Below are 11,604 nucleotides of genomic sequence, written 5' to 3'. Positions count from 1 at the left end.
AACATCACTCCCACAGTGCACTTCGAGAGCAGCTCTTTGTCAGCGTGCATGCCTATCTGCAGGCTCGTGAGTGTGCCTCATTTCGCAACAAAAAAAAAAAAAAAAAAACCTGAGCCAACATGTGTTGCGCTGCCCAGCCTCTGCTCGCGTCTTCACCATCCCTCTCTCACAAAGGCGATTCCCACATGCACAAGCAAGTCGCTTTGCGCTTGTGGAGGCGGGGAAGTGCGGTTGGAGATTCTTAACGAAAAGACAAAGAAAAAAAACAAAAATCCAAAAAAAAAAACGAAAAACAAACCGGAAAGCAAACAAACACAAACAAACAAATCTGACTGGTACAAGATTGGATTTGCGTGTCATTTCGAACTATTCAAATGGCCGTGCAGTGCCAGACAAACCAAAAGGCAGATGACGTTGGTGGAAAACCTCCGTCTCGCTCAAGTCTTCAACCAACCCCGCTTACCATCAACCAACACTCGTATCGTCGCAGCTCGATCTCTGATCACAACTGCACACCGCTCTTTGATTATGCTTTTGTCTTTGAAACTGCCGAAACAAACACAAATATTCAAGACGGTGGTCACCACGATGGCCACCACCTGGCGATCAGTAGATTGAATTTCGCATCCAAAGAATTCAGCGCTCAGTCTTTCAAATTTGAAATCGATTCGATCGACCATCCGACATTCCACCATGGCCTCTGCCACTTCGAATGAGTCGGTTCACGCAATCAAAGACGTTCCTGCCGAGGTCCTGGCTGCCGTCGAGAAGAAGGCCCTGCATGTCCCGTCGCTGGACGAACTGAGTGCAGGTCTGTCATTTCCCTCGGTTGCCTCCTGTCGCCTTCCTCTGCTGCCCCGCAGTAGTTTGGTTGTGGGGGGATGATCTGTGGTGGTCTGTTCACTTCGACCCACCGGCTTGACATGTCCTGACTTGGCTGGATGATCGCTCCATGATGATAAATTTGAACTCTAGTGCTCCAGCACGCGCTCCAAGCCAATTTCGCCAACGCGAGTGCGACCCCGGTGGAAGTGTGCCCCGATCTGACTGCTGCGCCGTATCACCTTGCTGCTCCAGGTATGCATGCAGCGTGGCGAGCCGTGCTCGTTCGTTGGTGGTGGACCAGATTGGTTGTGCGAGCTTGGAATCCACAATCCGTTCAATTGGTGTTGGCGCCTGCCTCATGCTCACACATCCTGCAATCATTTTTTCACCTACAATCTGGTACAGGAATCAACGGCAGCCCGCGATTGGCAGACGTCGGTGGCGTGCCCTACCTCATCCCGACCGCGAATCGAAACGTGCTGTTTGATCTGCAAGAGGTGGCCACGAAAGTCGACCTGCCTGGTGCGTTCTTTATTGGCGCTGGCGCTGGTTCATGGAAGTATATTGGAACCAATTGCGAGGTGAGTTGGACTCGGGTTTGATGTTGAAAAAACAAAACAAAAAGCCAGACCGAGAGACATTTGCACTCAACGCGTCCACCTCCTCTGAATAACAACAATTCAGCTCATGCCAAACGTGCATCTGGGCGCAAGCAACAACCTTACTACAACTGCAATCGTAGCACACGACAAGTGCGAGCTGCGCCCGTACGACACGACCCAAGTTGGCGTCTTGTGCAACGTGCTCGCTTCGGAAGGAGTGCGCGGCCCAGTCGTGCACGTCAAGGCCTCCGTGCGAACGGGACCCAAAGACTTTTTGTCGTGCTTGCACCAGGCGATCGTCTCACGCTACGGCCAGCAGGGTGTTGGTCTGGGTGGCGTTTTTGTCATTCGCGAAGGCAAGGCGAAGATTCACGTCATGCCCGACTTTAGCCCCGTCCCGCTGTGCTCGGATGCAGAGGTCGACCAATGGCTCAAGTTCTACGAGATGCAGTCACCGCTGGTGTGCTTGAGCACCATGGTCAGCGGCGATCTCGGCCTCGACCTGCGCCTGACCCACACCCACTGCTTTAGCAACCACGGCGAGGGTGGCCACTATCACTACGACACCACTCCCGAGGTGGTTGAGTACGAAGGCTATCTCGTGCCAGCCGAGCACATTTACCGGATTGGGCGTCCCCAAGTAACTCACAAAGTTGGGCGAGATTGAGCCAAACCAAAAAAAAAAAAAAAAAAAAAAACAAGTTTGTGAGGTTGTTGCGTACTTGCTGCCCTTCTGGTCGTGTGTTTCTGGGTTTGTGTGTTTGTCAATGGCGGTACACATGTGGCGAAGCTGTTCTCGAGGCTTTGGCGTTGAACCAAAAGAAACACTTTCGCTGTGCAAATTTCAACACGAACAGTTTGCTAAATTTTCTCCCATTCCAATCTAACTCGCATATCTGAAGAGCGGAGGCAATCACACGCTCGGAAGTCGCACATCTCACTGTGACTGCTCTGTCGTGGGCTGATTCGCTTGCTGCGCATCCTTGCGCATCGGCCCGTGTGCTTTGCGCAGCCCTGCATGAGCCCCGTGCACGGACCGGCAAATTGAGTCAAAGTGGCCAAACAATCCGCTTTTTCTGATCTTGTGCATTATTTTTTTTCGCTGTGTTTTTTCTGCAAACCGGTTGTTCATCGCGAAACGCCTGCCGTATGGACTCGATGTCTGCATCAACGTAGACTGCAATCGCACACAGAGAGGGGGCGAGGGAACTCCCAGCGCGGTGGAAAAGGAGGAGCAATCCAACATCGAGATCGCTTTGCCCGTTGATTTTTTTATTTTTAATTTCTATCATTCGCAATGCATTGTGCTCTGATATCATTCATTTTATCGCCTATTCCATTACCAATTCGAAATTCTCACTCTCTTTTTTTCTTATTCTTCTACTTTAGAAGATCATTTCCGCGTGGTTTTAGTTTTTTTTTTTTTCGCGCTTTTTCTTTATTTTTTTTTTTTTTTTTTTTTGTGGTCGATCCTCGCTTCGTCCGCTTCCCCGATCTCGGGCCTCCCTCCCTCCCCCACCCGCCTTGCCACCTGCCTCGTGCCATCAGGATACCGCGTCCGGTCTAATGTCACTTTAAAACAGTCCCTTTCCCCCTTCCCTTCCTTTTCCCTTTCATCAAATCCCCCACCAGTAAACCTTTTTTTAACCACCCCCTTCCCATCCCCTTTTATTAAAAATGTCCCGCTTCCTTCCCTTCCCCGCCAGCGTTCCCCAAGTCCACCGCTATTTCTGCAAGTCTATCGCCACTTCACTGTCCTGAGTCTAATTCTGCCCTGACGTCGCTCTCCAGCAAGCAACTTCCGGTCATTTTCTACTTTCCAGCAACTCGATAGCCCTTTTTTTTTTTTTTTTTTTTTTTTTTTTTTGACTTAAACTTACCTCGGACAGCCGCATCTGTCAACCGCCGAACCGCATCACCACCTCAGCAAGCACCACCAATCCGCCGCGCCGCCCCACCGCCCCGGTCCCCCATCACCACCACAGCAAGCAACATCTTCCAAGCATCAAAACCAACACGCGTGTGTTTACGTCCATCAAGCAACAAAAAAAAAAGCACACGGTTTTTTTAATTTGCGTAATTCTTTTTTTCCAATACTGATAACCGCATCGGCTTTGAAAAAAAAAAATCCACACCAAAGCCAAAAAACCCAAAGCCAACTTTTTTTTTTGCTTTTGCCTTCAAAGCCTTTTTTCTTTTTTTTCCAACTTTTTGTTCTTTTTGATCAAAGCTTCGCGCCTTTTTTTTTTTTTTTTCTTCTGCTTTTTTTCCTTGTTCTTCTGTTTTTCTGCTCTTCCTTCCTTTGACTTCTTCTTTTCAACTCTTGCCTTGTTATCAACAACAAACTCAAGCGTTGGCGATTTCGAAGAACACCCTTTTCCGCCCATCTGCTCCCATTGCGCATATTTCTGTGCAACGTCACATTTGGTCGCTTTCAACGCTTTTTGGATTCAAGAAAAAAGGCTGACACTGAGTTTCTCACAGAACATCTCAGTCCTCTTTTTCTCAACCTCAAGGCTCTTTCATTTTCATCTTTAGGGTTTAAGCAACTCAGCTCAAAACTCCTCCAAGGAGTCCTTGCTTGCTCCCAGGGGCGCTGCTCTAGCTCTCTAGCTCTCACACACTTTTTCTCTCTCGTTGGTTTCGCGCGCGTTCTCGTTTCCGCCCGTCCTTGCTCATCCGATCGCCCGCTCGATGGTCGGTCTTGTTCGCCTTACTCGCAACACTCTCCCTTCTTGCTTGGCCAAGCCATGCCTGGTCGCACCCATCCGCCTTCCGGCCTCCCGCATCCCTGCAGCGCTCCGTCCCGCCGCTGCCGGTGCTGCTGTCACCGCCTCCGCGCCTGCTAACTTTGTTTCGCTCGCGCCCGTGCCCGTTTCGTCGGCGCCAAAGTTCCTCGCCTCGATCCGTGCCTCCAATGCCAACGGCACCGCCCGCATTGACGCACGCCTCGCTGCGGACTTTGCCCACATTAACACCCTCTTCACCGATTTCAAGTCGTCGATTGCTCGCTTTCTCAAGCCGATCGACTCGACCACCACCACCACCATTGTCACTGCTTCGCGCGAGACGCTCACCATCCGCCGCGCCACCCACAAGGACACGGATGCCATCTACTCGCTGATTGCCGGTCCCATGGCCAACGGCAGCATCCTGCCCGTCTCGCGCGCAGCCCTCAGCAGCACCGTCCGCAACTATGTGGTTTGCCACGTTGATGGCGTCTTTGCCGGCTCTGCCTCGATCAAGCCGTTCTCGCGCAACGAGGCCGAGTTCACCAAGATTTGCACCTCGCCTGCCTACCAGGGCCGCGGCATTGCCAGCCACCTTGTCTCCAAGCTCATCCAGCACGCCACCGCTGACGGCTACGAGTATGTGTTTGCCTTGACCACCGCCCCCGCCATGGCCCGCGTGTTCACCAAGCTGCAGTTCCAGCCTGTCGATCGCTCGTTGCTCTGCGCCAAGTGGCGCGACGGCTACGACATGGCTCGTCCCTCCAAGGCCTACTACCTGCCCGTTCTTGCCGATCCCTTCACTGCCAAGGCTGCCGACAACCAAGAGCACCACAACCACAACGTTGCTCTCAGCATTTAAGAATTTTTATTTCCCAATTTGCTTTTCATTTGTGTGTGTGTCGTGTGTCGTGTCATTTTTACCCAAATACAATTTGCATGAATGCATCTACTTTTTCCATTCAAACACAAACACCTACACCATCCAATCCAGTCTTGTTCCTTTTCAACACGACCAATCTTGTTAACGATGCAGTCCAAGAAGCCCGTGGCAGCCAAACCATCACCCTCTGAAGGTGCCAAGGTGCAAGTCGGGCGTGCTCTCATCGATCGGGAGCTTGCCCACCTGACTGCGCGCGTTGATGTCGAGAAGCGTGCGTTTGCAGTGCAAAAGCAGCTGCTCGAAGGGAACATGACGGAAGAGTCGCTGCGAACTGCGGTAAGAGCTTTGGCTTTGGCTTTTTTTTTTCCTCTCAACTCTTTATTTTCGCCTTGCTGTCGGTTGTGTGTGATGATGATGATGTTGTTGTTGTTGAAGAGCACACATCCGATGACGAGGGGCTCGTGCTGGTTGTGTCAAACGCGAATCAAACGTCGTTCGCTGACTTTTGCCCTCGCCTCACAACTTGCGTCCCCTCTTGTTCGCTAGGCCATGCACATTCTACCCAGCCACTACACGGCCATGACAGAGGAGCGCGCGCTGATGGGCCGCTGCGGCTATCCCATGTGTCACAACCCGCCCCAGCCAGCGACGGCAGCGCCAGCATCCAGCGCCCGATCCACGCGACCCGCTCGCTACACCATTGATCGCAAGGTGCATGTAGTGTACGACTTGACCGAGTGGCGATGGTTTTGCTCGGACGCCTGCTTCCAGGCATCCAAGTTTTTCGAGAGCCAAATCTCCAGCGATGCGCTGTGGCTTCGGAACGAGCAGTAAGCCCAACGCATGGGAAGATATGGATGAAGCGAGGACGGGGGGTGGTGGTGGAAGGAAAGGGGGAGCGAGCGTGCGTTGTGGAGGAACAGGGAATCTTGTACTTTGTAGATTGATTTGGAGAATTGTCACTTTGTTGGTTCCTGTCGTCAGAAAACCAAGAACACCAATCAAGCTATTGCCTATTCACCCAAAAGCAGAAGATCGGTATGTGCAGCACGCTGGGCATGGGGCGTGGTGCGACAAATCGTGTCGTTGACTTTGGAAACATTATTGGCGGCAGATGGTCGTCAGATTCTTCCGTCAAGGCTGCGCCGTCTGGCAACCCGGAAGGATCTCCACAACGGCCTGCTGGTGAGTTGCTCTTTCGAGAGCGACAAGGAGCTGAGGTTATTGCGCCAGCCGTGCGTCCTGCCGACGCGCATGATGCCATCGAAGGCTACCGGCCCACTTTTGACCAAATCGGAGCGACGAGTGGCCTTGACGACGATATAAACTCGCTGTCACTACAGGAGCACGCACCTCGAACACCAAAAGTTGCCACTCCACAACAGCGACAAGCCAAAAAGTCGAGCCTGTTGAACTCGCTCATCAACACGTCGGCCTGGAGCGAGCTCTGTTTGATCGTCAGTACGTGGCAGACGGATGCAGCGGTCGCCTTTCTTCACGGCCACGTGATTGAGCCGCGACTACGGCCTAACATGACAGCGGAAGAGCAGACCAACGCCCTGCTGGACTATGCCCAGCTCGCCCTTCCAACTAGCGCCAGGCAGCCCGTCGCCTCGTCGGCGTTTGCTTCGTCTGAGCTGATTGATGATGACTATCTGAGCGATTCGGACAATGACGAGCCTGATGTCGACCATTTCAATCCCAGCAACACGACGAGCAAAACCCCTGCATCTGCGCAATCACTGGCCCCTCGACCGCGTGCGAGTGACAAGAGTGCTCAGATTTCAAAGCTAGAGCAGCAACCAGCCTCTCAGGCCGATGACGATTTGGATTTCCATGCACCTCTGACCGATGCTGCGGCACCTGCACTTGTGCGACGAGGCCTGTTCTTATCGCAATTAACCAAAGAGTGCGTATTGGTCTCGATGAACATTGTCTTTGCTTTGATTTCCAGCATTCACTTGCTCACCTCCGCTGTGTGTGGGTGTCTTGATTGCGCGCGTTTTTGTGCTGCGACAGAATCACGCCGCTCCTTTCGCTCTTTCACATTCCTGTCGCCGACATCCAGTCTGACGTGAGCGAGTTTGTTGCGCTTTTGGACCTCCGTAACAGCAACTCAAGTCTGACGAGCTCGCAATGGAAAACCACCGTTTTGCTGTTTCTGCGCCTGTAAGTGTTGTGGTCACAACCAATTTGCCTCTCAGTGTCAGCCATTGCAGTCGCTCACGCTGTCTTTTTTCTGTCACTCTCTTGCCCATGGAATCATCAGTCTTGCGTTCCGAAATCCAAAGCTTGGTCAGCTCGTTGTCAATACACCGGACAATCGCTTCGAGCAACTCGTGGCAGCAACAGGGCTCTCGTCTGCTGAGTTCCAAGCGCTTGTTGTGATGTTTGAGCCCCGGATGCTGTAATGTTTGAATGCATTACAACTTTGACACTCAAAATCACACACTTGTGTTCATATCACAGCTCCTTCTTGAGCCAAACCAACTTTGGTTCTGTTGATGGTGTTTGATCGAGTGTCTGTTCGTGTGTTTGCACCGTAGTTTGGGTGTAGTGTGGGTGAGAACATGCAGGATCGGAAAATTCACGCAACAACCAGTTCGCACAAAAACCGATTCATTTACGTACCTGAACTTTTCCGCCAAATACGCCAGAAGTGACGGGATCACAGACATGATACCCAAGGTGCTCGTAGAATGCCTGTTTGTCCGTGGTATTGAGATAGACTATTGCTTTCCCAGCTCTAAAAGCAACCTCAACGACGATTGGGAACGTGAGCCAGAAGGCGACTTTGGTTCAAAAATGGCCCGTCCGCGTCAGAACACCTACGCCTTCATATACTCTTCTGCTTTTTGCATGAGAATCTTTCCAAATCCTTTGCCTCGATGTTGTTCGTCGACGACCACTAGCGCGTGCGTGTCAAATTCCAGCCAAAGTGAGATTCAGCACAGGATCGCCGCAGCACTGGACAGAGCGATGCGCATGCTTCAACTGCGCAGCCTTGGATTTCGTACCAATTTCAAATAGCACACCTTTGGGACCCCCGAGCGACATGACGCGACAGTGGCCGAGAATGGTCTGACCATCCGTGGTCAAGCGGTCAATTGGCGGCGCCTCCTGTGCGAGATCCGGCAGGTTCTTGGCCAGGAGCACAAGCGAGCACGGTAGCAATGGATGCGATCGCTCGAGCATGGCTCGTCTGCAATGTGTGTGTATGTGTATGGATGAGATTTCAAGCGAGCACGGTAGCAATGGATGCGATCGCTCGAGCATGGCTCGTCTGCAATGTGTGTGTATGTGTATGGATGAGATTTCAAACTACAATCTCAATGCAATTCCATTCAAATTTGTCGCGATCCCATCAGCTCTGTCAACCTCCAGCCAAGCCAAGGGCAGGACACGTACCTTGCGTAGATTGACATTGGCCACATGCTGTTGATCAGTGTTGCGACTTGCGGACAGAGATCGAGTCGGTCGTGTGTTGTTACAAGCGTGAATTCCGCCATTCGGGTCTGAGTTTCCTGTTTCGTGTTGTTTGAAGACTGAAACGCAATTTTGATATCAGTCGTGTGTTCCTCGTATGAGCAATCATTGTTCAAGAGCTATCGAGATCATTGGAACTGTTGCTGGTCGTGGAAACCTGGGAGTTCAAACCGAAACTTGCGACTCAAAGTACAGTTTTTGGCCGCACGCCAGACGCGTCAGTCAAACACTCGCACTCCGACACCGCTCAAACTAAATGTATAAATTGATTTAGTATTGAGTTTCGTCGAGTCGGAGATGGTCACTGACCTGGAAGGAGCACTTGTCGCTTGTCCAGTTTCCGGTGCTTGCAGCTTCGGTGCTCGCGGAGGCTGACTCGCTCGGTCGCCGCCCTTGAAAAATTCGTGCAATACTAGTCTTTGCGACTGCGTTTGGGAACCCTGTGGTTTATGAAATCGGCTGGAAATTCTTGACGAGAAAACCGAGATCAAACTCAAACTATCGCTACATCGACCAAGAAAAACAGAAAGTTCACAAATGACGGAGCGCTCCGAATTTTACCACCCTTTACGCCAGAATCGCACACTACTCAATCCAGAGATTCATTTTTGCAAGCTTTGGGGAGCGGAGAAGGGGGACGAGCACTGCTTGAACGACGATGCGATCAGAAAGCCTCAAAACTCGGTTCCATGCGTCGCCGCTTTCAATCAGCTCCAAGCATCGCTCTCGGATGTGTCGCACATCCGCTAATTCAGGCCATGCTCATGAGATAAATCCTCCGCCCCTCCCTCGCGCTCAATTTCCCCTTTCCCCGCAGCTTAAATGTCCCAAAAAAACCGGCTGTGCGGAACAAAAAACCGCGTCCAGCTTCAAAAACCAACGGACATTTTCCATCCGTCATTCAGTTCAGTCCTTTTGTTTTTTGTATTTCGTTTGAACAGGAAAACCTTCACGAGCCACAAGACACAAGGACATCAAAGGCAACCAAAAAACAAGCAAGCCATCCTCAATCCAAAAAGCACTTCATCACAGCCATGTCAAACCAGCAACTGTCATCGCGGTCGACCTGCGCTCAGGCGCTCGAGGCGTTCGGGTCGGCGCTTCCGCTGACCTCCTCGCGCGTGCTCGTCACTGGCGCCACTGCCGGCATTGGCATTGACACTGCCGCCGCGCTCGCTGCGGCTGGCGCTGCTGTCACATTCACGGCCCGGTCGGACGCCTCCGCTGCCGCCGCGTTGGAGCAAATCACGGCCATTGCCACGCAGCTCCAAGCCACCGTGCCAAAGCTCGTCGCGCTGGCCCCGCACAGCCCACTCAAGATCGACCATGTCGTGCTGGACTTGGGCAGTCTGGCGTCTGTCAAAGCGGGCGTCGAGGCCTTCACATCCAAGCACCCCGAGCCGCTCGACATTCTCATCAACAACGCAGGCGTGTTTGGCATGCCGCACACCCTTTCCAAGGACGGCTACGAGATGCACTTTGCCGTCAACCATCTGGGCCACTTCTTGCTGACCTCGCTGCTGCTTCCGGCCGTCCTGGCGTCCAAGCACAAGCGGATTGTCAACCTGTCCTCGGTGTCGCACACGACGCCATCCACGCTCAATTTTGACGATCTGCTCAAACGAGAGCGGAGCTACCTGGCACTGCATGCGTATGGCAACAGCAAGCTCTGCAACGTGTACCATGCGAACGAGCTGCACCGACGCTTCCACGACGCACAGGGCCTGTCCACCGTCTCGGTCCATCCCGGCGACATGATTTCCACCTCCATTTCCCGCCAGCGGCTGCTTTGGCGGTTTGTGTTTTTCCTCGCGTCGCCCTTCACCAAGAGCGTCACGCAGGGGGCTTCCACAACCGTCGTTGCCGCGCTCGCCTCCGAGTCTGTCATTCCGTCCTCGTCGTACCTGATTGATTGCAAGGTCACTCCCACATCCGCTGCCGCTCGCCTGCAAGAGCCCGCCGTCCGACTCTGGGATCTGTCGGTCGAGCTTGTCAAGCAGTATCTGACGCCCGAGGCATTGGCTCTTGTCTCCAATTGATTTTTTGGTTTTTGGTTTTTCGTTAGCACAAAAAAATATCAAGTTTTTCATTTTGCTTTTTTTCAAATGTTTTCGCCAAGGCGTGCTCATTGTCAAATGGAAGAGTGCAGGTTTTGACCAAACCTTGTCGCGATACGATACGCGGACGATGAGTCTGTGTTGTGATTTGATTATTGTTGTATGGATTTGCGGCACAGCACATCATTCCCAGCCAATCGGTGCTGTGTTTTGCCTTCTAAAAGTGGCAATTCGACGTCAGTGTGCTTTTGCTGCCCTGGGTCTCGCCCCACCTCACAGATTACAGATTGCAGACCTGCCGTGACCAGGGTATGACAGCATCGACCAAACTGATATCGCAGCCCCTTGAGTCGGTTGCTCACAACCAAACACGCACCCGTTTCACGCCGTTTGGCGAGCGTTCTCGCACCCATCGCCACTGCAACTGCGAATTGAGATCGCTCGCGTTCATGAATCATACAGCCCATTAGCTGAAAAGCAAATTCAAGCCACAACCAAACAATTTTGTTTTTTTGGGCACAAAATGACAATAACACAAAAAAAGCCACAACTCAGAACGGGATCGCACCAGATTTCGCATTCACCGACCAAGTTGTGCGCACTGTTGGCATGGCAGGGGGGCCAGACGGAGCAGCAACAAGGGACCCTCGACAACCTTACTGCCTGCTCTGCACAACCCTCGCCCAGCCCACAATCCTGCAAACACGGAAGAGCGGCAAAAGCGCGCGACTGACTCTGTCGATAGGCGTCAATGCTAATGAAAAGCAAGAAAAAAAAATAAAAAAATAAAAAAAGTAAAAAAAAAAAGTAAAAAAAAGAAAAAAAAAAGTAAAATAAATTAAAGCTGTGCCCCCAGCGAATGGGTGAAGCCAGTTGAACGCGTGGCGATGATGTCCAGTATTGCCGCGCAGGCCAGGCGAGGTCTCCCGCCGCCGCTCCGCCCCAGACATGTTGCCAAGGTGTCATAGTGCATGAATGTGCCTTCTGCGCAATCCTCGCGTGCGTGCATCACAGCAAACCGG

At 52.2% G+C, this 11,604-nt stretch overlaps 5 protein-coding genes across 5 annotated transcripts; 4 read left to right on the top strand and 1 right to left on the bottom strand.

The window, feature by feature from the left end:
• Window positions 1-655: 655 nt before the first annotated feature.
• Window positions 656-2,289, top strand: CAOG_01469 (ester hydrolase C11). The gene is made up of 4 exons (XM_004364280.2): window positions 656-811; window positions 976-1,077; window positions 1,231-1,406; window positions 1,510-2,289. The coding sequence occupies exons 1-4, from the start codon at window positions 694-696 to the stop codon at window positions 2,092-2,094; spliced, it is 981 nt and encodes a 326-aa protein (XP_004364337.1). The 5' UTR covers window positions 656-693; the 3' UTR covers window positions 2,095-2,289.
• A 1,222-nt stretch (window positions 2,290-3,511) lies between these two features.
• CAOG_01468 (hypothetical protein) lies at window positions 3,512-5,124 on the top strand. The gene has a single exon (XM_004364279.2). The coding sequence runs from the start codon at window positions 4,122-4,124 to the stop codon at window positions 5,016-5,018; it is 897 nt and encodes a 298-aa protein (XP_004364336.1). The 5' UTR covers window positions 3,512-4,121; the 3' UTR covers window positions 5,019-5,124.
• A 34-nt stretch (window positions 5,125-5,158) lies between these two features.
• Window positions 5,159-7,495, top strand: CAOG_01467 (hypothetical protein). The gene is made up of 6 exons (XM_004364278.2): window positions 5,159-5,375; window positions 5,586-5,869; window positions 6,024-6,077; window positions 6,154-6,948; window positions 7,059-7,208; window positions 7,309-7,495. The coding sequence occupies exons 1-6, from the start codon at window positions 5,187-5,189 to the stop codon at window positions 7,448-7,450; spliced, it is 1,614 nt and encodes a 537-aa protein (XP_004364335.2). The 5' UTR covers window positions 5,159-5,186; the 3' UTR covers window positions 7,451-7,495.
• Window positions 7,496-7,502: 7 nt separating this feature from the next.
• Window positions 7,503-8,548, bottom strand: CAOG_01466 (hypothetical protein; the record flags this gene model as incomplete). Its single annotated transcript, XM_004364277.2, has 5 exons — window positions 7,503-7,562; window positions 7,671-7,785; window positions 7,872-7,947; window positions 8,057-8,241; window positions 8,448-8,548. 5 exons carry the CDS (start codon window positions 8,546-8,548, stop codon window positions 7,503-7,505), a joined length of 537 nt encoding a protein of 178 aa, XP_004364334.2.
• Window positions 8,549-9,439: 891 nt separating this feature from the next.
• Window positions 9,440-10,608, top strand: CAOG_01465 (retinol dehydrogenase 11). The gene has a single exon (XM_004364276.2). The coding sequence runs from the start codon at window positions 9,560-9,562 to the stop codon at window positions 10,562-10,564; it is 1,005 nt and encodes a 334-aa protein (XP_004364333.1). The 5' UTR covers window positions 9,440-9,559; the 3' UTR covers window positions 10,565-10,608.
• Window positions 10,609-11,604: the final 996 nt, after the last annotated feature.

The sequence above is a fragment of the Capsaspora owczarzaki genome, assembly GCF_000151315.2.
Source record: "Capsaspora owczarzaki ATCC 30864 unplaced genomic scaffold supercont2.2, whole genome shotgun sequence".
Taxonomy (NCBI): Eukaryota; class Filasterea; order Ministeriida; family Capsasporidae; genus Capsaspora; species Capsaspora owczarzaki.
Note: the sequence above shows the minus strand (reverse complement) of the source record. Positions and strands in the feature narration are given on the sequence as shown.

What these genes read in the sequence shown, in the direction of transcription:
- CAOG_01467 (XM_004364278.2), top strand. Translation starts at nt 5,187, where the DNA reads ATGCAGTCCAAGAAGCCCGTGGCAGCCAAACCATCACCCTCTGAAGGT. An exon ending in AAGAGTCGCTGCGAACTGCG is followed by an intron (nt 5,376 to 5,585) that starts GTAAGAGCTTTG and finishes CTTGTTCGCTAG; the next exon opens with GCCATGCACATTCTACCCAG. An exon ending in TTATCGCAATTAACCAAAGA is followed by an intron (nt 6,949 to 7,058) that starts GTGCGTATTGGT and finishes GTGCTGCGACAG; the next exon opens with AATCACGCCGCTCCTTTCGC.
- CAOG_01469 (XM_004364280.2), top strand. Translation starts at nt 694, where the DNA reads ATGGCCTCTGCCACTTCGAATGAGTCGGTTCACGCAATCAAAGACGTT. An exon ending in GTATCACCTTGCTGCTCCAG is followed by an intron (nt 1,078 to 1,230) that starts GTATGCATGCAG and finishes AATCTGGTACAG; the next exon opens with GAATCAACGGCAGCCCGCGA. An exon ending in ATATTGGAACCAATTGCGAG is followed by an intron (nt 1,407 to 1,509) that starts GTGAGTTGGACT and finishes ACAACAATTCAG; the next exon opens with CTCATGCCAAACGTGCATCT.
- CAOG_01468 (XM_004364279.2), top strand. Translation starts at nt 4,122, where the DNA reads ATGGTCGGTCTTGTTCGCCTTACTCGCAACACTCTCCCTTCTTGCTTG.
- CAOG_01465 (XM_004364276.2), top strand. Translation starts at nt 9,560, where the DNA reads ATGTCAAACCAGCAACTGTCATCGCGGTCGACCTGCGCTCAGGCGCTC.